Source organism: Bubalus kerabau, chromosome 13, assembly GCF_029407905.1.
Source record: "Bubalus kerabau isolate K-KA32 ecotype Philippines breed swamp buffalo chromosome 13, PCC_UOA_SB_1v2, whole genome shotgun sequence".
NCBI lineage: Eukaryota > Metazoa > Chordata > Mammalia > Artiodactyla > Bovidae > Bubalus > Bubalus kerabau.
The window spans coordinates 30,022,937-30,046,153 of record NC_073636.1 but is presented as its reverse complement, the minus strand read 5'-3'; the positions used below and the strand labels follow the sequence as shown (position 1 = coordinate 30,046,153).

Here is a 23,217-nt window from a genome sequence, read left to right as displayed (position 1 = left end):
ATAAAGTGAGCCACATGAATTTTTGGTGTCCTAGTGCATATAAAAAAAAAAATTCAAAAGTTATCCTCATGCGATAGTATGGTCTGTTAAGTGTGTGGTAGTGACTAAATAACTTAGAGATCTTAATTTTAAATATTTTATTCCTGAAAAAAACATGCTATCCATCATCTGAGCCTTCAGTGAGTGATATTCTTAACATCAGAGACCACAGATCACTGTAACAACTATAATAATAATGAAAGAGTTTGAAGTATTACAAGAATTACCAGAACGGAACAGAGACAGGAAGTGAGCAAATGCAGTTGGAAAAATGACCCTGACAGACTTGCTTAATGCGGGGTGGCCACAGACCATCAATTTGTAAAAAACACAGAATCTGTGACACACAATAAAATGAGACCTGCCTGTATGGGGAAAATGTGAATGTTGTGTTACAGTGAATAACTGGCAACAGCAAGTTTTTTTATTTCGTCTGTGAATTTTGAAATTAAGTTTAATTAATAAAATTATTACGGGGATTTAAAACGAAAAGAATTAAATTCAAAATATGCCTTAATGGATTTGCATTATTTTTTACTTCCTCAGTATAGTAGTTAGGATGATTGTTAAATTCGTGCTACAAATAAAACATTTTCTTTTAAAAGTTAACAGAAATCAGCTGATGTAAATGTTTTGATACAAGTACTGAATGAGAAAATATTGCCTATGAGAAATCGGGAGCTACACATCAGAAGTGTTTTCCTTGTATCCTTCTAGTATTTGATCATTGGAAACATTTTTTTTTAATCTATTAGAAGCAGACCCCAAAATCAGCATTTGCCTTTGATTCTTTGATCTTGTAGCTCATTTTCAACTACCTCCCCACAAAAGGCCAGTAATAAATTATTTAAAGTAAAACCCCTGAGAAACAGAAATGCAGGTACTCATCCGTGTCACATTTTGCATAGTATTAACTAGTATTTTTTAATTCTGTTTTTACTATAAAAATGTTACTAAATTTATTTCCCAGTATTAGGCCAAGACAAATACACAATTTCAAGTCTTCCCAGGTTTGGTTTCTTGGCTGTAGGTTCAGGTAAGTCAGAACTTAGAAAGGCCGGTTACTAACAGTTCTGGTTTTGGGGCCATTTAGACAACTGTTTCCTTCAAAAACTGGGGCAAAATATTTCTTGAAACCGTAATATTTTTTGTCACTGTTAGCCATCAGACTGTATTTTTTGATTCAGCATTTCTAGATAATCTTGTTGATTCCATCATATTCACCACTTGCTAGTTTAATAGGATAGTTGTGAACTGAATTATTAATGCATAGCATATATTACAGACATTAAACCTCATTATAAATGCATATTCAATTCAGGCTACTAGTAGGAGAATGAAATGTTATACTGAAATACATCATATACAAAATACTTCAAACCTTTAATACTTTAACATTTTAAAAAAAATTTTACATTGACAGAAAGGATTTGATGTATTCAATGCACTAGATTTGATGGAAAATAAGACATTCTTGGAAAAACTCAAGTTTGGCATAGGCGATGGCAATTTACAGTATTACTTGTACAACTGGAGGTGTCCAGGGACAGAGTCTGAAAAGGTGAGTGAAGTTGATGAGTCTTTGTAGACTTGATAAACTTAACCTACAAAACCCCATACTTGCTTCTTGTCAGAGTGCTGAGAGGTTTTTAGTTTTTTTCTTTTTAGTAGCTTTTTAAAAATATATATCTATGGGACTTCCCTAGCAGTCCAGTGGTTAAGGCTCTGCACTTCCACAGCAAAAGGCAGAGGTTCAATCCTTGGTCGGGGAACTAGGATCCCACATGCCACATGGCAAAAAAAAAAAAAAATTAAATAATAAAAAATAAAATAAAAATATACATATGTTGTACTACATTGATTTAATTTTTCTTTCTCACTTGTGTTTACTATTCCATCTCTTCCCTCCCTTTAGGTTGGACTCGTATTACAGTAGATGGATATTTCTATTGATATTTCTAGAACTCTGACATCATCATTCATTAATACCCTAAAGATTCCTGGAACTGCCATTCCAAAGAAGAATAAAAGCACAACTTAAGTGACATCGAAGTGTCAGTAACAGAAGAGATGGAAAAGCATCCATTTGTGACCACACATGTAGAACACATTTCTAGCTGACATTAACATCCATCCTTTTTTTCCACTGTTGACCTGTTTGTAGGAGGGATGCAGAGGGTACAGAGCATATTCCTCTGGTTCTCAGCCTTCTGGCTGTCTCCTGATGAAGAGGAAGGGGTTTCTTCCTCTCTCTAGAAAAGGGACTGCTTCTCTATGAACTGAACAGAAATCACAGAATTGTGTAAGAAAATCTTTGCCACTGTGTGGAGATAAACTGCGGCATTTCTGTTTATGAAGTGATGGTCTGTGGATCCACGTAGCAGAATGAGGGAGCCACTCAGAAAGTGTTTACTTATATCACCATACACGATCTCATCGGAACCAGCCCTTTTGTAACTCAGTGACACGCAGTGGGTGTGAAAGTGAAGAGCAAGATAAAAATGTCCTGGGACTCTTATTTCTCAAGAAGCGAAGTTGCCAAATCAGTAAACACACAAATTGTACTTTGATCTCCAGCAGGACGATGGATTGGTTCCAAAGCAAGGTTTGGGGCAGACATGAAGTGTGCTCTCTGAAGAGTGTACACCCCCGCCAAAGTAGAGTTCTGCTCCTGCACAGATTCTCATTCTTCTCAGCAACAGCCAGGATATGTGAGGAAAAGGACATCAAAGCCCGCAAGTCAGAAGACATGCCCAGAGGAGTTCATTAGTGCCATCAGGACACTGAGAGTTTGAATGTTTTTTATTACTTATGCAGAATTGCACATATTCCTCTACGCTGACTCTAACTTACCATGAAAGCTGTCCCGCCCTAGGAAGATGTCTTATTTGTAAATAAGTCTCATAGTTTTGTTACTGATGGTGTTTTTATCTAGGATTTGAAAAACTTCTCAGTGTGCATAAATACGTATATATATTGCCAACAGTCCAAGGGGAAAAGATGGTGGATGAGGCCACCTCAACTGGCCTTGAGTCAAATACCACAAAGTAGATACTTCCTGCCTTTACGTACCAGTGCCTCGGCCATTCGGTCCATAAACATCCAGTTCCCTTAGACAACAGGATGGCCTTCCTTCATGTTATACGTGGTCAAAGGAAACAATCATACCTTACTTATACCAGGCAGGAGCTGGCAACCTGTGGCCCGTGAACTAAACTCAGCCCATCGCCTTCTTCTGTACAGCCCAGGAGCTAAGAGTGGTGTTTATATTTTTTTGAATGGTTGAGGAGGAAAAAAAAGACAAAAGAATAACATTTTGTGACTCAAAAATTACAGGACATTCAGATGTCAGCATCCATAAATAAAGTGTTGTGGGAACATGGCCATGGTCATTCATTTGTGTTGCCTGTGTGTGGGTGCCTTACTCTACAAAATACAGAGTTAAGAACTGTTCTGACAGAGACTATGAACCCAAAGGCCTAACACATTTACAGCCTGGCCCTTTACAGAAACAAATTCTGTTGCCCCTGATTTCCCCTAAGGAGCTGAGAGCAAATTTCCGAAGCTTCTGCTCATCTTAAAGGCCAGCTCACAGCTGTGATGCCCTGGGACCTCCACTAGGGGGTGCGCGTGGGCCCCCTAAGTCCTTCCTAATTGAGGACAAGTGCTGTTTTCCTTCTTGAAGGCACAAGATTAGATTTCTCATATACGATGACTCAAAGCCAACTGCGCTACCATTTTTTTCCTAACAGGAGCAGGATGGCTTCAGAAGCAAAAGTGAACCAATTCACTGAAACACCAGAATTAAGTAAATGAGATTTTTAACTTAATCTGCACAGGAGGTTCCAGTTGAGAATCATGTCCCACTCATTTTTATGGCAGTCTTATACGAAGTAGGTTTTCAAAAAATCGCTTGATTGCCACTCATAAATTTTGTACAGGCTCACCTCATGATGGAACTGTGGCAGTTACTCTATTCACTTACATAGTTGTTGTTATAGGGTTCATATTCTTTTACTCATTTTAAATTCAGTATTTAATAAATGACTAGCACATCCATCTCTTTATAATGTAAACATGTTACCAATGAGCATTTTAAAATAGAAAATCAGTAAAACAGCTCATGTTTATAAAATAGCTGTTATTATAGAACCAAATTTCAATGTATAGAGTCATAGATTCAAGAAACCACACTATCCCGTGTCCTTTGTCAGCAATGGAAATGCTCTAGTCCATGACATATCCTTGCCCCCCCACCTTTTTGGTCAAGATGACATTCAGTCGATTTAAGAAATAGGTGGCATAATCCACAGATCAACCAGAATTTAGGCTAAAAATAAACTTTAACCCAATTCCTTCCCTGTAAATTACAGAAAATACCTTTTCCAAACAACAACACTATAAATAGCGATGCTTTCACTCAGAGCATCAATTATGCTCCACATACTAACACAAATGACCCTGTCACGACAGACCCACATCGGAGCATACACCCTCCTCTGTTTACTTTTCTATTCTCTTCCTGCCTCGTTTCACCTTTTTCCATCATACTTTTTATACATGTTAAAGTTCCAAGGGGAGAAAATAATAATAAAATTCCAAGGAAGTAAGTTAACCAAATAAAGTGGTGAATTCTAGTCAAAATAGCTTACCTGGCATTTTCTATGTTTAGCCTTTCTCCCAAGCCCATACCTACCTACAAAGAAAGGCAAACTGACAGTAAAAATTAATAACGTATTACTTCTGAGAACAGTGTATTGCTTGGCATTTAGTATCTTTCCCCTACACGGATGGTGCACCTGCAGTCTAGCCTCATCTCCCCCACCACCCCACCCCACAACTGGAACCGTGTTTGTGTGGCAGGTTTTCCAAGTTTGGATGGAAAGATGTTCAGTGTTGCAGGATACAGATGTTCTTGCTCACAAGCACTATACCAGCTTTTTAAAAAGTGAATTTATGCCAGCCTGGACCTTCATTTCAGTAAAGCTTCGTTTTGATATTCACACTTCTGAATAGTCTCTGCACTTTAAGCTTCAGCATATCTGTATTCTACAGTCACAGAAAATCTTACACATGTGAAAGGAATGACACTAAAGAGTCCCAAGAAAATATGTAAAAGTCATTTTATTCATTTCTAGGCTTCTTAACGAGGTGTTTTTTATAGCTGTATCAAGTGACAGGCTTATGCAAGATTACTTTGAAGCTGTTCTCTTACTTTTGAGTGGTTTCCTTATCTTATTGGGGTTTGGAATCAGTTTTTTTATCTTCAGAGGTTGTAACACTACAGGCTGCTGACCCTCAGCAAGCTTTCTCTTGGGTTTAGAGAGGTCTTCAAAGGAAGTGTCCAGAATCTCTTCATCTTGGCTTTCCAAAGATTCTGTCTGCAGGTTCTCCCCGGGGTCTTCGAGTGCATCCTGGAGCCATGCCACATTCAGACGGGGGACTCTGGGGAGGATGGCCCTCAGTTCCTCCCCAAAGGCAGTAGTGTTCCTCTTGAACCCCAAGGCCAGGATGCATTTTAAGCCCAGGGCAGGTGCGAGCCTCTCGCTGAGCCGGGGAACCTGGCAGGCGGGGACACCTCTGCTGACACTCAGCTGCACCAGGTGTGAGGTCACGATGGCTGGCTTGGCAGACTTACACGCCAAGGCCAAGAGCAGCTCATTCCTCTCTAGTGCTCTGGTGACCTCGTTGATGCCGATAGCAAGCTGCTTCCTGACGTCAGCCGGGGTCCACCCTGACACCTGGGCATCACCTTTGGGCTTTTCTTTCTTCAGATCCTCACCAGTGTCCACGTCTATGCTGCTCGTGTCTCCACTTTGTTTTTTCAAAGGGGGCTGCTTTTTCTTTCTCTTCCTATCCTCAATCTTCTGAAGCCCTAGAGACTGAATTCTGTCCTCCAGGGTCTGCAGTATGAAGTGCACGTCCTCCCTATCCAGGACGCCCCAGCAGATGCTGTACGGGTTGTTCAGTGATGTCTTCACAGGTAGAGGTCTCGTCTTCCGCACAGAGCCCCTCCCTGGTGCCTGTGGGGCTGCAGCCATACTGAAAAATCCTTCAAAGGGGAGCAAAATGGCAAAGGAAAATTCGTGTTAACTAGACATGCGTGTCTTAAGGATATCTTGGTTGTGCTCCTTCTGATTTTTGAAAGGCTAGAGCAAGCCTACTTACATAGGACATGTATATACTTACATATATACATATATATTTATGTAAATAATTATATATATATGTATATATGTGACCATACACCTAATCTCTCTTTTAAGTCATTTATTTTCCCCATTTTTTCCTGTGACTTAGTCTTCATTCATATACAGGCAATTTATGAATGTTTTGCCTTACTGCAATCACAGTGAAATTCTATGTTTCCTTTATTGAAAATGTTCCAATTTTGCTACTTGTCGTAATTATTTATCTTCTTCAGGACCTCTGTTATTAGTCTGATAGATTTCTGACCATTTTCTAGATTGCTTTCCACTTAGGCTTCTATTTATCCATTCAGCAAATACTGAGCACCTCTACTCCAAGTCATAGGCATTGGGATTCAGCCTTGAACAAGTTCCTATGACCACCTCTGTGGGTCCCCAAATCCCTCTGCCCTCAGCACAGAATCTCTGAGGGCCCTGGAAGCCTCTGCCATTAACCAGGTGTGATTTTTAAAGAACTGGGACCATAATATATGCACATGACTGAAAATCTGAATGATTCATTCTGTGCCCTTTTGTGAGTCCTCCTCCCCTCCCTGGACCCTAAGTTCTTTGTCCTTCATAAAACACGGATACACAGATTCCCCCTTCCTCTGGTAAGTCCAAGCAGGCTGTTCCTCTGGCTGACAGTGTGATGAAAACAATGGGAATTTTGTAATGAAATTTAAGGATACTAATCTGTTAAGGCAAAACAGAGGGATGATTGCTAGCAAAATGTTATAGATCACTGTTCTCAGGAGCATCTCCTGATAATCCCATCTGGAGGCAACTGCACGTTCTTCTCTTCTGTATTCTTCCTCACTTCCTGGGCTCACCTGGGAACCATAGGGACCCATGTTGCAAAACTGAAAGAAGGTAAATGAGCCAGAGAAGTCTGGAGTTTGGGACTGTCCCTGTTTTCAGGTAACCAGATTTTCTCATTCCAGATTTCTCCTCATGTGAGGTCATTCATCCCACAGATGACCCCCACCCACAAGTGGCCCAGGCAAGATTAAGGATAAATTCCCCTCCAATAAACACCTTAAGAGCCTGGCTGCCAATGCTGAGGAGGAAGTCAGAACAAGTAAGGCACTTTCTCCAAGAAATATTTGATTCTCACAAAAGTCCATGAGTGGAGGAAGAAACAGACTCAGGTTAAATACCCTGAATATCCAAATTCTATGCTCTTTCAATCCTGGCTGCATCTCAAAAATAAGCTGTGACTTTTTAAAGTATATAGATGGTTGGTCCTTACCCTAGGTCTACTGAATCGAAATCCCTGAGAATACGGCAGGGCTCCTTTACTTGTCAAAAGGTTGCCCAGGTGACTCTGATACAGAACTGGGATTGGGAACCATTGCTGCAGGATGGGTGCCTTTCTGCACTTGACATCCCTGAGACAGGGTCTCCTGACGCCTACTGGCCTCTGAAGTTCCTCCTACGTCACCTCACAGAAAACCAGAATTCAGCTCCCTGGAGTGAAAGCTACCTTGTTCCTGTCAGTACATGAACCGTGAACTTCCAAGATGTTCAAGCTAGGTTTAGAAAAGGCAGAGGAACCAGAGATCAAATTGCCAACATCCACTGGATCATCAAAAAAGCAAGAGAGTTCCAGAAAAATATCTACTGCTTTATTGACTATGCCAAAGCCTTTGACTGTGTGGATCACAACAAACTCCAGAAAATTCTTCAAGAGATGGGAATACCAGACAACCTGACCTGCCTCTTGAGAAATCTGTATGCAGGTCAGGAAGCAACAGTTAGAACTGGACATGGAATAACAGATTGGTCCCAAATAGGCAAAGGAGTACGTCAAGGCTGTATATTGTCATCCTGCTTATTTAACTTATATGCAGAGTACATCATGAGAAATGCTGGGCTGGATAAAACACAAGCTGGAATCAATATTGTTGGGAAAAATATCAATAACTTCAGATATACAGATGACACCACCCTTATGGCAGAAAGCGAAGAACTAAAGAGCCTCTTGATGAAAGTGAAAGAAGAGAGTGAAAAAGTTGGCTTAAAACTCAACATTCAGAAAACTTAGATCATGGCATCCGGTCCTGTCACTTCATGGCAAATAGATGGGGAAACAGTGGAAACAGTGACAGACTTTATTTTGGGGGGCTCCAAAATCACTGCAGCCATGAAATTAAAAGACGCTTGCTCCTTGGAAGAAACGCTATGACCAACCTAGACAGCATATTAAAAAGCAGAGACATTACTTGGCCAACAAAGGTCTGTCTAGTCAAAGCTATGGTTTTTCCAGTAGTCATGTATGGATGTGAGAGCTGGACTATAAAGAAAGCTGAGCACTGAAAAACTGATGATTTTGAACTGTGGTGTTGGAGAAGACTTGAGAGTCCCTTGAACTGCAAGGAGATCCAACCAGTCAATCCTAAAGGAAATCAGTCCTGAATATTCATTGGAAGGACTGATGCTTAAGCTGAAACTCCAATACTTTGGCCACCTGATGCAAAGAGCTGACTCATTGGAAAAGACCCTGATGTGGGGAAAGATTGAAGGCAAGAGGAGAAGGGGACGACAGGATGAAATGGTTGGATGGCATCACTGACTCAATGGACACGAGTTTGAGTAAACTCCGGGAGTTGGTGATGGACAGGGAGGCCTGGCGAGCTGCATGCAGCCCATGGGATCGCAAAGAGTGGGACATGACTGAGCGACTGGACTGAACTGAACTGAACTGTTCCTGTCAGTGGCGCCCACTGCCACTCGGTGTCTGCGTCCTAAACTTCCTTCCAGAGCAGACCTGCGCATGCCAGTCATCGGAGTCAGCTCCTCCCCTCCAGCTCTGCAAACTGGAGATTGCTCATCCAAATCCAGTGACGTGACTGGCAGAGGCTGGCACCAGGTTGAAGGTGGTCAGGAAGAGGGAATTAGGTGACCATGGAGCAAATACGGTGATCTAACAGAAATTTTGCTGCACACAAGCTACAGTTCAGGTGCCTCCACATTCAAACAACAGGGAGGGACATCCCCAGCGGTCCAGTGATTAAGACTTTGTGCTTTCACTGCAAGGGGCAAAGCTTTGATACCTGGCTGGGGAACTAAGATCCCACAAGCTGCATGACCAAAATCCCCCCAAACTACAGGAAGTTAGTACTTACAGTTAGAAGCTCTGGGCATTAGCTCCTCCTGTCTTCAGAATCTAGAGGGGAAGACCAGAGCCAGATAAGTAGAATCTCATGGGATATAATCCAGAACTAAAGTGGGAACAAGTAACAGCGTTGGAGGAGGAAAAAATTAGGAAGGGCCTGCTGAGGTGCCTCTGGAGGCTTCTGCCCCAAAGATCAAGTGGAAACTTATTAAGGTGACATCCATCTCCCCATCAGCCTTTCTTCTTATGCCCCACCACTGAACCACTTACTATTTACCAAGGCCACCAGTCCGGCCTTCCATGGCCTTATACCCATTCCTTCTGCCTGGAAAATGAGTCCCACCCTCAGCACCCCCACCACCTGTCTTACTTGAACAAGTATTTGTGGACTATACGCAATGCACCAAGACAGAAAGATCATGAATTAAAAACAGCTACTGAACTCACTGGGCTTAATGTCTATGAGAGAGACTCATCAGCAAAGCATGTGATGCCCTTCAAGGTCAGGGCCCTAAGGCCTGACAAAATTGAGGGGGTCAAGAAGGGCCTCCAGCAGGTGACCATATATTTATTTATTTGGCTGCACTGGGTCTTAGTTGCAGCATATAGGATCTAGTTCTCTGAGCAGCATTACAACAGGGGTCTCATGCGTTGGGAGAACAGGAGTGTCAGCCACTGAACCACCTTGGAAGTGACCTTTTAACCCACATCTAAAGAATCCCCACCAAAAGGAGTACCTATTCGGGAAGGGCACCCCAGGGAACTGCATAAAGGAAATAATGTCAGTGTTGCTGGGGCATGGATGTTAGAGAGAGTAGAGAAATACTGGACCAGATGGTGAAGACTGCTGCAACCCTTACAGTGGGAGCGGCTGTTCAAAGCAGAGAAATGGCACAGCTAAAAAGACGTCATACAAAGATCTTGGTGGACTCGAGCCAGGAGGAATCTTTACCAAGACTGGAAGCAGCAAAGAGGACTCAGAATAGTCCTGGGAAGACATGACAGTGACCTTCACTAGAGTTGCCGATGGACGGAAACACATGCTAGTTTAAACAGGAGGTACAATCCGCCCGACTTAGTGATCAACTGGGAGTGAAGCAGAGAGACGACTCAGGGAGGACTCTCGGTTTCCGGATCTGGTAACCGATCCCCGAGGTCATCTCTCTCTCTCTCTGCCGTCTATGTAGTGCCGACCTACTATTCAGCACACACTACTGGAGTTATTTTCTTGTCGGCCTCCACTTCTAGGCTGCGGAGAACAGAAGGGCCGGGTGGGGCTTTGTCTGATTGCTTCTCGTATCCAAAAGACGCTCAACTCCAAATAGAGCAGAGCCTGAGCCCGGGCCGGGACGCAGGAAAACACGCAGGTAAGGGGAAGCCCTAGGGATGCGGAGCCCAGAAAACTTTGCGCGCGCCTGGCCGAGTCGCCGGTTCGATCCCAACCAGAGCGACCCCTCCGGCTCTCAGATCCCAGCGCAGAGCCCTCCACTCACTTTTACCTCCGCGCCGGCTCCACGTGGCCGCGCTGCGCGTGCGCAGAGCGCGCTCCTTGCCCGGCCTCTGCCTTCCAATGCGGTGGGGCGGGGGATGGAACCGCTCAGACAACAGTTTTCTTTCTGCTGCATCCGACCACTCCCAAACCGGAAAGTCGGCCCAGGCCGTCGCGACAGAGTTCAGGACTTTAGGAGCTGGGCGGAGGCTTTGGGAAAGGCCCTCCAGTGGCAGTGCGCAGGCGCAAGGTGTGTCTCGCGAGATCTCCAGTTGCCTGGTAACGGGCAGCCCGCTGTCTGCAGTCTGTCCTGAGAACCAGTGTACCGGTTAGACTCCAGAGGCTAGTTCTCTCTCCAGTCGCCGCTCCTTTCTAACCCAATTTCTGCCTTTCAGCGCCTGGTTCTGAGCCCCTCTCGCTTTTCTGTTTTCGGCTTACCAAAGAGACGCTAAACCAGTGCCCCCTTCACCGAGTCTCTGCCGAATCCCCGGCAATGTGGAAATAAAGAAATAAAGATAAATGGGAGACGGGAAGGTGGTGAGGAAACTATGCACTTACAGGCAACGATGTAGACGATCTTGAGCCTCCGGAAAGAATAAAGGCTATCTTGAATTCTGTGAGAGCAGTTCAGAGAATTCCAAATACTGTGACTACCCCAGCCAGTGGAGGCTTGGATGGTTAGGAATGGAGTCTCTGGGAAGTCAGACGATTGTAAGACAGCTGAAGAACATTTTCAAGATCAGGGATCTGAATCTGTTGATTTACTCTTGTCAAGACCGAGACCATAGTTTGCTTCTAACCTAATAAGCCTCCTCCCTCCTCACACCCTTTCTTTTCCCTTTCCAGTCTAACTTAGCACTTTTATTCCTCTTCTAAATATTTTCCTCTTTTTCTCAATCGCTTCACCGCTCGTTTTGTTTCGCATCTTTGGTCTGTATAGCTTCAATGTTCCTCACCTACGTAGTACCCGACTGGCCGTAAGGTAAACGAAACAAGGAGCTGTGCGTGTGGTCAGAGTATTGCAGGTTACGCGGGGTAAAGTACAGTGTGACTAATTTTTTAATCAATTAGAAAAATAAAGAAAAAACAAAGTTAGGAGTTTGAGTGTAACAGGCTTTTGTTTCGTAAAATGAATAGTAACAGATCATCACGATGAACTGTAAACATGCAGTTGTAAAGCAATCTCAGATCACAATTTTGAGCAGCAACCTCTCATTGCCCAACAGAATCCCTCTATTCTTGAAATGTCACTGAATGTCCTCATTCAGCTCTAACCTGTTTCTATCATGTCTGTCGCCGTATTCACTAGAAACAAGATGGGCGTTTTGGGCACTGGAAGGCAAGAAGTTCATGTCTCATGATTTTTTAATATAATACTTAAAATCTTCGGTGGCAGCTAGACTTTCTACTACGCTTGGTAAAAGCTGTGACACTAGACCCTAAGGCAGGCCACGTGAAACAGGACCTGTTTGTAGACTCAGTACTGTGTTAGGTTATAACCTTCATAAATCATTCAACCCTTGAAAAACATTAATAAACCTTTCTTTTTCTTCTTCTTCGGCTGAGCCACAGGGCATGAGAGATCTTGGTTCCCTTGCCAGGGACTGAACCTGCATCCCCTGCATTAGAAGCTGGAGTCTTAACCACTGGACCACCAGGGAAGTCCCCCAAATTGCTGGTTTTGAATATAACTTAACCCTGGCTTTTGATTTGGTAAATTGCTGATTATGGCTATCTTTGTTAAATTTAAATTGAATTAGCTTAACTTGTGACGCAGTGATTTTTTTCTGGCTTCTTATGTGGTCAATGTAATCAGTTATATTTAATGGTGACAAGCTGATATTAAAATGTTAAATGTAAGAGCCAATCACAACGTTATTATTTTTTTTTCAAAGTAATGAAAACAGTACTTTATCTACTGTAAAATTGCAGGTTAATGACTTAGTCCTACAGAGTGGCTCTCAAACCTTCAATGAACTCACACTGATTTAAAAATTATAATGTATCATCTCAAAGATTAAATAATGATGAGGGTAAATCACATGTTAAGTAGTGCCACCAAATAAAAGTTTTAAAACTCTCAGTAGAAATTTTTGGATAAAAAGATGAGAAATTATTCAATCAAAGTGGAAGGTAATTATAATTTTAAAAGAATGAAGTATTATGAGTCTTTTTAAAAAAGTATTCCAATAAATATTTTTAAATTAAAGAAAATAATAAAGTCTCAGATCTAGCTTTTAAGCTGTATGACAGAAACACATCAGATTGAAATGCTAAAGTAATGGGAAGGAAATATGTGTAAGTTTTTGTCCCCCTAAGGTTTTAGATTTATAGCTTGAGTATCATTTCAGTTTATATTTACTCTATAAAGATTTGCAGCCACTATATCCATGACTCTGGATCAAGACCAGCTAAGGTCAAGATCTTAATCTCATCATCACATGACTCTAAAGCAAACTAATTAACCCTGTCTATGAAGTGATAAAAATAGTACCTGTTTTGAGGATTAGAAGAAATAATCTACTCAAAATGCTTAGCACAGTGCCTGATACATACAGAGTGCTTCATAAATAGAACTGATGGATCCAGTAGCAACCTGAATTCAGAGATAATAGGTTACTAAAAATTAAGCCTCTATGATTTTAGTGCCTTGTTCTGTTTGAAGACTAAGCAATAAAATTTCCACAAGAATGTTGCTAAAATGAATGACTGCATTTCGAAGGTAATTTCTCTCCCATTTGTATCATACAAACACTGCAACAAAAAAGTTTTTAAAACAATTTTCCCATGACCCAATTACCTCAAAACTCGTTTCCTTTCAGTGTTTCCTTCTAATTTCACATTTAAGTGTGCACTTACATTGTTAAAATAATATAAATTTCATGTTCTGATTTTCTTTTCATATAGCATTTTCCCCTATATTTCCCAAACATAGTTTTCAAGTTATCACTTTAACATATATTTAGTATCTTATACTAATCAGTTTACTTTTTAATAATAGCTGTTACTGTTATTTTACCCTGTGAACTCTCAATTTTGTCTTTGAATAACAAAGTGTTCTGTTTATATTCATTCTAGAATTGGACTACAGTTAGGTTTATATGCTTGCCATGATGTAAGAGTCATTTAAGAGACCTGGCGATAAGTTTTGTCATTAACCGCAATTTTTTGTTGAAACAAAGTTACCAGCTGGAAACTTTGTCAATAGAAGAATGTAGGAGAATTGAGCAGCAGACTCTTCTTTCCCTCTGTGGCATCCTCATCTTTGCTCTGTGTGTGTGTGCATTAGAGTTCTCCAGAGAAGTAGAACCAGTGGAGATACAGATGTGAGTTATGGAGCCTGAGAAGTTCCACAGTCGGCTGTCTGCAAGCTGGAAACCTGGAAAGCTAGTGATGTCATTTCAGTCTAAACCCAATGGCCTGATAATCATGGGAGCTGACAGTTTAAAAATCTCATTCCAAGGACAGGAGAAGGTGAGATGGGATGTCCCAGCTCAATCAGGGAAGCAAGAAACAAGGGGGCAATTCCTCCTTCCTCTGACTTTTGTTTTATTCAGGCCCTTCCTGAACAGAGAAGCTTGGCAGGCTGCAGTCCATGGGGTCACAAAAGAGCCGGACACGACTGAGCATGCAAACGCAGTTTGTGGATTGGATGGTACTCACCTCCACTGGGGAGAGGGAATCTATTGGGTTGGCCAAAAACTTCATTCAAGTTTTTCCCCATAAGTTGTTATGGAAAAACACAAAAAAACTTTTTGGCCAACCCAATATTTTACTGAGTCCACTGATTCAACTGCTAATCTTTTCCAGAAGCACAGTTCTTGTTCAGTTGCTAAATTGTATCCAGCTCTTTGTGACTCTATGGACTTCAGGTTTCCCTGTCCTTCACTATCTCCTGGAGTTTGCTCAAATTCATGTCCATTAAGTCAGTGATGCTATCTAACCACCTCATCCTCTGCCCCCCTCTTCTCCTTTTGCCTTCAATGTTTCCCAGCATCAGGATCTTTTCCAATGAGTCAACTTTAATACTTTGGCTACCTGATTCAAAGAACCCCCACAGATACACCCAGAAATAATGAAATAATGTTTAATCAGGCCAGTCAAGTTGACACATAAAATTAACCATCACAGTGTGATGGTTACTGTATCATACATAATAATTGTTATATAAACAATAATGTTATTTTAAAATCAATGACTAGAATAACTTTCATAATGAGCTACAAAATCAATGACCTTTTCAGTATGCAGTTAACAAAGCCTCCTACTGAAAGTGGTTAGTCAGTGGTTATTATCTGTCTTCAAAGTCTGGATCTTTTCCAAGACTGGCTCATTGGCTTACACAACATGTCCTCAAAACCCCAAGGACTTTCTGTCCTTCCCCTTTGCCATCCTCTGACTCTTGGCATTGGCCCTCAAGCTTGTCCTCTCAAGCTCACAGTTTAGTGGTCACAGCTCTGATCATCACAATCCACAAACACGTGGCAGGAAGCAGAAGTTTCCCTCGTGCATTTCTTTCTATCAGAAAGAAAAATCTTAAGAAGCCCTAACAGACTTCCTTCTGTGGCTCACTGGACAGTATGCCCACACCGAAACCAGTCCCTGGCGGGGGTGAGTGAGTCGAATGAGACTCGCTGAGACCAGTTTTGAACCTTCTCTTGGAGATGGAGCATAATATGGCTCCATAATTAAATGAAAGTAGGATCATTGACAAAAATGAAGGGGGAAATGGCTGCTAGGGGGAACCCATACATTAATATCTCCAGTAGGGAGACATTTTGTTTAGTGGAGTTCAGTTGCAGAATATGTTAATTGGACACTAATACATAAAACACATGCAATATAGCAACCAAATGATCAGGGTGGAAACAAAATGATGAGCCGCTATAATTTAATTCAGCCCTGTCTATGTATTACCATTGAAACCAAACCTAAAAATGACACAAGTTTAAAGAGGAATATTAAACTCATGAGAGGTTGTTGGCAGTGGTACCTTGAGAAGATAAAGCCCTGAGCTAGCCATTACATCTTGTTAAACTGGGTAAACGCTGGAAGGTATTCATGAACATTTACTTCAAAAACTCTTTTAAAATAACAGTCATGTCCAACTCTTTGGGACCCCATGGACTGTATAGCCTGCCAGGCTCTTCTTTCCATGGAATTTTTCAGGCAAGAATAATGGAGTGGGTAGCCATTCCCTTCTCCAGGAGATCTTCCCAACCCAGGGATCAAACCCATGTCTCCTGCATTGCAGGCAGATTCTTTACCATCTGAGCCACCAGGGAAGCCCAAAATAATAATAAATGTTAAACCAAAGTAAAAGTGCCTCCTGTCAGACACAGGCTTTTTCTGAAGCTAGTTACAATGAAATCATCCTGGTTAGTTTTTTGCAAGTTTTCAAACATATTAATTTTAAAATAATGTGAAACGTGATCTTCCTGGCTATGCCTACTTAGTTGTTTGCTTTGGGAAATGTATTAGTTGTCTGTGGTTTCAGGGAAGTTATATTAAGATGTTTGTTGTAGAAAATTATTTATCTGAAGTTGTGACACAGTCACCTGTACCTAACCTGTGACATAGTCACCTGACATAATCACCATTTCAGTGTTAAGACATCCCTGACTTTATAACTTTACTAGTTTAGAAGTAACTTGGCCTCATTGCTTAGTCAGAAGGTACTAAGAATCCTGTTTTGATTTTCTTCCCATGGACCTGTTTATAATGAATTTGGTAGCACTAATAGACTTATTTCAAATAAATAACACAAGTATGGGTCTTTTCACTTCCTTCCTTGTGAATATTCATAATCAACAGCTGTTTAGGCCAATCAGACCTTGAGCAAATTCAGCCAGTCACACAAAACCCAATATCAGAAATGGAGAACCATATCATAATTGTTAATGTAATATTTAAAACCACTTAGATTTATGGGAAAAGCTAATATTTCTGATTAGTGACTAGTAAAATAATAAGGTGAATCTCATCATAGAAAATGTAACAAAGTAGGAAAAAAATAAAATGGGTAGAAAATTTTAATCTATGTGTAAAAGAAAATCTTTGAAAAATGCAGTTTGCTTCATATATAACTTTTGTGTGTGTGTGTAGCCAATATGAGCTCTTCTAAGCCAAACATTATTACAACTTTTTAAGCTAGAGATAAAAAAGCCACTGAAAATGAAAAACTTACAGGATTTAGTTTCTAATAAGGTAAATGTTTATAACTATAACCCATTAATCAAAAAACTCTCAGGGGAGCTTCAATAATTTATTTAAAAGAGTAAAGTGATCTAGAGTCCCCAAAATGAGAAAATGGGCCCATTTCTTGGTACAGTCTCACAAGAGACCATCATTATAAAATTTCAATCCTCTAACTCCTGAGCTGGGCTGCTTTTCAGTTCTTCTAGCTCAATAAACTGGTTTTCAGTGACCAGAACTCTGACCAATGTTTCTTGTAGACACAGGGTTTTTGGCTGTTACTAATTTTTACTTTTACTTCCCCATTTTTTCTTGGTTCTTTTTTCCTTCATTTTTTAAAAACTCTTTTCTTCATTTTCATCTTTACTTTTTTTCTCTCACTTTTTTCCTTTTTCAAACTTTGTTTTCTCTTATTTAGGTTTGTCAGTATTTGGTTTTGTTTATTGGCATGTCTGGCATTATGTTTTGGTTCCATTATAAAGATCAGTTCATCAGAGGGCGTTGGGAAATGATTTTCTTTTGAGGTGATTTGGGTCAAGTTTCTGACCAGCTTTCCTCAATTTTAAGTTGACCTTGAGACACCTTGACTCCCAGGTCAGCAGTAAGTCCAACACACGCCTGGCCTCTCAGACATTTCTGTTGAGGATGACCACCATATTGACAATCACCGACAGTCAAGACCATCGCCACGGGCAACATGACCAAGCTAAAGCTGGCTCAGTACATCCTGACTTAGGAAAGAGGCAGTCATGTAGATCACTGACAAGACTTAGCCAAACTCCTCTGGACTCCAGAGATGGTCCCTTGAGTAAGAACCATGAAAGACTTGAGTCCTCCCCAAACAGTATTTGTTGCGATCCGTTCTGCCTTCCTTGAGGAATTACTCAATGGAAGAGACATATTTGAGGACCTGGTGGCTCATGGATATCCGTAAGAAAAAGAGGTTCTGGCAAATTCCATCAGTGACACACTGTCACCAGAAGTGCATTGCTCATAGGGTTAAAGGCAGAGCACCTGCTTTTGGATGCTGATATGAAAAAAAACTTTGAAGACTATAGCTTTGGCGTTACATTCACCTTTGGCAACAAGCTAGATATCTTCATTGGCCATCCCCCTTTAGGCTGCCCTGGAAGTCTTCCAAGTCCAAATAAGATAGACCCACAGTAGATGTGTGGAATCTGAGGATCATCCTATATACACTGGTCTGCAAACCCCTTACCTTTTGATGGGCCCCTGCCTTCAAGGAGCTGCAGGAGTCAGTACTTAATGAAATAGACCATATGCCCTTTCACATGTCCAGGAAATGTGAAAAACTGCTCAAGAAATTTCTCATTCTCAATCCCAGCAAGAAAGGTACTTTAGAGCTCATCAGGAAAGATCCATGAATAAACACAGGTCGTGAAGATGAACCAAACCTTATGTGGAGCCACTCTCTTGACTACCAGAAACCCTGATGGTGGTGTCCAGTGTGACAAAAGGGAAGAAGTCCAAGGCTCACTGATGGCTGGAAGCACAACCAAGTGATAGCCATATATGTGCTTCTGAGGTACAAGAGAGCCGAGCAGGAGGGCCACGTCATTGCCCCGAAACCCCAGACTTTGGTGAATCTAATCAACAGCAGCCCACCAAGGATCCACCTGAAGTTTCTGCTAACACACAACAGTGAGGTGTTAGCGAGCTGGCAGCCCCTTCCACTAATTCCTATTTTAAGAATACTCAGAGGGGCAACACAGAACATAAGCCACCTGAAGAGGACCAAGTGTAGGGCGGAAGGGTAGCGGCAAAGCCAAAGAGGGGAAGAGATCACTTAGCCTCCAGCACAAATCAACGCAGGAATTGTCTGCTTTGGGAGTGAGCAAGCCCGGGCCAGGCCTCCATGCAAAAGGGCAAAGACAGCCTAACCCTGCCAAGGTCAAGGGCTCTAAGGTGTCTGCACCCTTCCAACACCCCAGTCTCTCTGACAAAGCCATGCCTCCATAGAGATCCACGCATTACGGCTCCCCAGGGCCTCGGGGCCATGCCCCATAGGGAAGCTGGGATGTGTCCCTAGCCCAGACTCCCAAGGGTGTCCTTGTCTTCCAACCACACATCAGAAGTAGTGGCAGAGCCACAGAAGGAACCAGCGGCCTCCAGGTTGTGTCCAAAGGAAGCTCCATCCATCGGGGCAACCTCTGAAGGATAAGCCATGGCAGCCTTCCTTCCGAAGGACAAGCAAGGGCTTCTTCACCAGGTTCAAGTTCAAGTTCATACTGAAACTTCTGTGTTTTGGCTTTATCAAAAGAAATCTTGACAGTATGAGGCGGGTGGGACAGTATGTGCTCCCCTCATGGAGTGGGAGCACAGGCAGTGAGAAAGAAAAACCGTGGGAAGGCCAGGTCGTGCTCACGACGCTTGAAGACCGTGAACTTCATGGAGCCCAGCGAGAAGGTGCAGGGCTTCAGCCAGGTGCTGGAAGCAAAGGGCGGTCAGTGCGAACTGAGCAGGAGGCCTGCGCTGCTGTCAATGCCCGGCGCCGGGGCCAAGAGGACAGGGGTCCAAACGGTCATGGCCGCCTCTCAACGTAGCTCCTTTTCCGTGGAGAGCTGCGCTTCTGCGGATTTGTAAAGCATTGTCTCCACTCCCCCCCGTTAAAAAAATCATTGCATCTTCTACCTTCAAAAAGTGGCCAGAAGCCTGCAGGGAGACAAGAGGTGGGGCAATCGTTGCCCCCGCACCTGTTTGCATCCGGACTGCCTGGCGGCGCATCTCGGCGCCGGCTCTGCTGTCGTGCTTGTGGGGGAGGGGAGCCAGGGTTGCGAGAGGGCGGTTTAATAACGTATCAGAACCCCTAACGGGTGCTTCCGGGGAAAATCTCTTGGGCGAGTTTTGCTGAGCAGGCCTGACTAGTATTACAGTGACCACTGTGCCGAAAAGAGTTTGGGGTTGATCATAAGAGAGCTGGGATGAAACTGAAATGTGCGCGCAGCAGGCGCTGTTTGGGTTATAGGACGCTCATTCTGGCTGCAGGTTAGAGACTCGATGGATAAGCGGCCACGTTCTCTTTGTGTTTTGAAAGTGGCCTCTTACCACAAGGACAGTGAGGGAGACAGCAAGAACAAGGTCAGCTCAAATCATTGATGGCTGGGCAACCTCTTGTTTGTAATTTTTTTTCCCATTCTACTTGATTTCTTCCAGAGTACAAAAACGAGAGGATGCTTCCCTAACATGTTGTATGTGCTATGATTTCCATGCAATGACAAGAGAAATTCAAGAATCTTCTATGGAACTCAACTCATGGATGTTAAAATTTATACAGAAGAGCAAGGTGCCAAGGACAGGCCTTCCTGAAGAAGAACAAAATTAGGAGGCTTTAATAATGAAGACAATGTGATGTAGGTGGGGGGATAAACAAATGCAGAGCCCAAGAAACTATTAATATGTTAACTCTCATGATTTCTCTTAAACCCACCCTAATCAGGCTTGTTCCCCCCATGCCCACCCCCACGACTGCATTAAAACTTCCCTTCAAGTCATCAGTGATCTGGACAATGACCTAAATCCAACTGCTAATTCTCAGTCTTCATCTAACCTAACATACTTTGGACATGAACTTGGGCAAACTCCAGGTGATGGTGAGGGACTGGGAAGCCTGGCATGCTGCAGTCCATGCTGTTGCAAAGAGTTGGACTTGACTTGGCGACTGAACAACAAGAACAAAACATACTTTCTCACTCATGATGCTTTCTCAACACTACATTCTCTTGGTTTTTCTCTCACCTCAGTGATCACTTCTCTGTCTTCTTCGTGCTCTTCTCCCCAAACATTTAGTGTTGAAATTTCCCATGGCTCACTCTTCAGTTCTGTTTCCGTATCTCCTCCATACACATTGAGTTTCTAGGGCCATCTTATCTCAAGTTTCAGAAGTTGAACCCTTGAGTCCCAGATCTAATCACCTAGCCCAGTCGAAACTTAAATATCTAACTGTCCATTTCACATTTTCACTTGGATGTCTGATATCTCAAATGCAGCATGTCCACAGTGGAGCTTCTGATGTTTGTTGCTGTTGTTCAGCTGTTGAGTCATGTCTGACTGTTTGCAACCCCATGGACTGCAGCACGCCAGGCCTCCCTGCCCCTCACTGTCTTCCAGAGTTTGCCCAAGTTCTTGTCTGCTGAACCAGTGATGCTATCCAACCATCTAATCCTCTGCCACCCTCTTTTCCTTTGGCCTTCAATCTTTCCCAGCATCAGGGTCTTTTCCAATCAGTCAGCTCTTTGCATCAGGTGGGGGAAGTATTGGAGCTTCAGCTTTAGCAACAGTCCTTTCAGTGAATATTCAGGGTTGATTTCATTTGGGATTTGACTGATTTGATCCTGCTGTCCAAGAGACTCTCTGATCTTTGCCACCCCATCAGGCCAACTCCACCTATAGTCCTTCCAGTTACTCAAGGCAAACATCTCAGAGCTGTCCTGACTCCTCTCTTTCTTTCATATCAATATAGAATCTATCAGGGACTCCTGTTGACTTTACCTTTAAAATAAATGCAGAATCTGAACATCTCACTGCCTCCACTGCTGCCACCTGAGTTGGAGACACCCATAAGTTCTCCCCTGGATTATTATAGTAAGACTCTTGCTTCCAATGTTGTTTTTTGTAGTCATAGTAACAGAAGAGATTCTTAAAAAAAAAAAAAGATAAAGTCAGATCATGTCAGTCCTCACTCAGAACCCTTCAGTGGTTCTGTTTGACTCCCCTCCTTGAAGCCAAATGCCTTCAGACAAGGTGTTGTATGATTAGGTCTCCATTAGACCTCTGCTCTTGCTACTCTGCTCCAGCCCCATTGGCATATCACACCTGCCAGGAAGCTCATTTCTGAGTGCCTTTGTACTGGATGCTGTTTTTGTAAGGGAACCTCTTCCCCAGGGATCTACCAGGCCAGCTCCCTCACCTCCTTCAACTTTTACTCAAATGTCATCTTCCTAAGAGACCCATCCTGATGACCATGTTTATAATGGCAAGTTACCTCCTCACTCCACATGCACAAGATTCTCCATCTCTTTGCTTTGCTCTTTTTGAAAACTGCACCTATCAGGGGCTTCCCTGGTGGTCCAGTGGTTGGGACTTCACATCCCAATGCAGGCGGCGCAATTTCGATGCTTGGTCAGGGAGCTAAGATTCCACATGCCTCATGGCCAAAAACCCAGAAAAACGTAAGACAAGCAATATTGTAACAAATTCAATAAAGATTTTATTTTTTAATATTTATTTTCATTTTTGGCTGTGCTGGGTCTTCACTGCTGGATGAGAGCTTTAGTTGTGGTGAGCAGGGGCTGCTCTTGGTTGCAGTACACAGGCTTCTCAGTGCAGCGGCTTCTCTTGTTTCAGTGCACGGACCAAGGCACTTGGGTTTCAGTAGTTGCAACTCACGGGTTCTAAAGTGCAGGCTCAGTAGTGGTGGTGCATGGGCTTAATTACTCCACAGCATGTGGGATGCAGTTCCTGGACTAGGGCATACCTGTGTCCCCTGCATTGGCAGGCAGATTCTTAACCACTGGACCACTAAGGAAGCCCCATAAAGACTTTAAAAATGGTCCAAGTCAAAAAAATCTTTGCAAAAGAAAATAGCACCTATCACCTAACATCTTTCAATAGATTGTATAATTTGCTTTTTTTATATGTTTATTATCTGTCATCCCCTACCAAAATGTAAGACAAGGATAGGGATTCTTTTTTTTTTTTTTTTTTTAAGGATAGCGATTCTTGTTTGTTTTGCTGACTGATGTTTCTCAAAAATCTAGAAGGGTGCCTGGGTCATGTTGGCACTCAATAACTGTTTGATTAGATGAATGAAAGCGTGAGAGAATAAGGAGGATAGGGTGGGATGGAACCAGGAGAGTCACAGAGGTAAAGGGGAGTGTTCTATTTTTTAAATTGGTGGTATGTTTATAAATGCACCCTTTATTTTTAAAAAAACATATGTATATGCATACTGGTTTATAATGAATATTTAATAATAATAAAAATAAAAATCTTTATTGTCCAGCTTGACTGACTCCCTAAGGGTTCCACAAAACTGAGTTTTCATTGTACCTAGTATATTATGCGGAGAAGGCAATGGCACCCCACTCCAGTATTCTTGCCTGGAAAATCCCATGGGTGGAGGAGCCTGGTAGACTGCAGTCCATGGGGTCGCACAGAGTCGGACACAA

At 42.4% G+C, this 23,217-nt stretch overlaps 2 protein-coding genes and 1 long non-coding RNA gene across 6 annotated transcripts in view; 2 read left to right on the top strand and 1 right to left on the bottom strand.

Annotated features, from left to right (window-relative positions):
• NMT2 (N-myristoyltransferase 2) overlaps positions 1-3,421 on the top strand; it is a 59,418-nt gene extending 55,997 nt beyond the window's left edge. Inside the window, exons 11-12 of one of the 2 annotated variants that reach the window (XM_055543884.1) lie at positions 1,463-1,600; positions 1,955-3,421. In XM_055543884.1, coding sequence (XP_055399859.1) covers positions 1,463-1,600; positions 1,955-1,975 — 159 coding nt within the window. In that variant the 3' untranslated portion in view covers positions 1,976-3,421. Of the gene's footprint in view, positions 1-1,462; positions 1,628-1,954 lie in introns of those variants that run through there. The other variant, XM_055543885.1, reaches the window with a different exon arrangement.
• Positions 557-11,892, bottom strand: RPP38 (ribonuclease P/MRP subunit p38). Of its 3 annotated transcripts, none has more exons than XM_055543888.1 (3): positions 11,393-11,892; positions 9,356-9,396; positions 557-6,091 (listed from the first exon to the last, which is right to left on the bottom strand). In XM_055543888.1, exon 3 carries the CDS (start codon positions 6,078-6,080, stop codon positions 5,232-5,234), a length of 849 nt encoding a protein of 282 aa, XP_055399863.1. In that variant the 5' UTR covers positions 6,081-6,091; positions 9,356-9,396; positions 11,393-11,892; the 3' UTR covers positions 557-5,231. The 3 variants fall into 3 exon arrangements, with proteins under 3 accessions (XP_055399863.1, XP_055399861.1, XP_055399862.1); XM_055543886.1 differs by lacking the exon at positions 11,393-11,892 and adding an exon at positions 10,839-11,385; XM_055543887.1 differs by lacking the exon at positions 11,393-11,892 and adding an exon at positions 10,845-11,385.
• A 664-nt stretch (positions 11,893-12,556) lies between these two features.
• On the top strand, positions 12,557-20,990 carry LOC129625470 (uncharacterized). Its single transcript, XR_008701455.1, has 3 exons — positions 12,557-13,556; positions 14,124-14,308; positions 20,204-20,990. It is a non-coding gene; the product is annotated as an uncharacterized LOC129625470 (long non-coding RNA).
• Positions 20,991-23,217: the final 2,227 nt, after the last annotated feature.

Coding starts and splice junctions, on each gene's coding strand:
- RPP38 (XM_055543888.1), bottom strand. CDS start 6,080: ATGGCTGCAGCCCCACAGGCACCAGGGAGGGGCTCTGTGCGGAAGACG.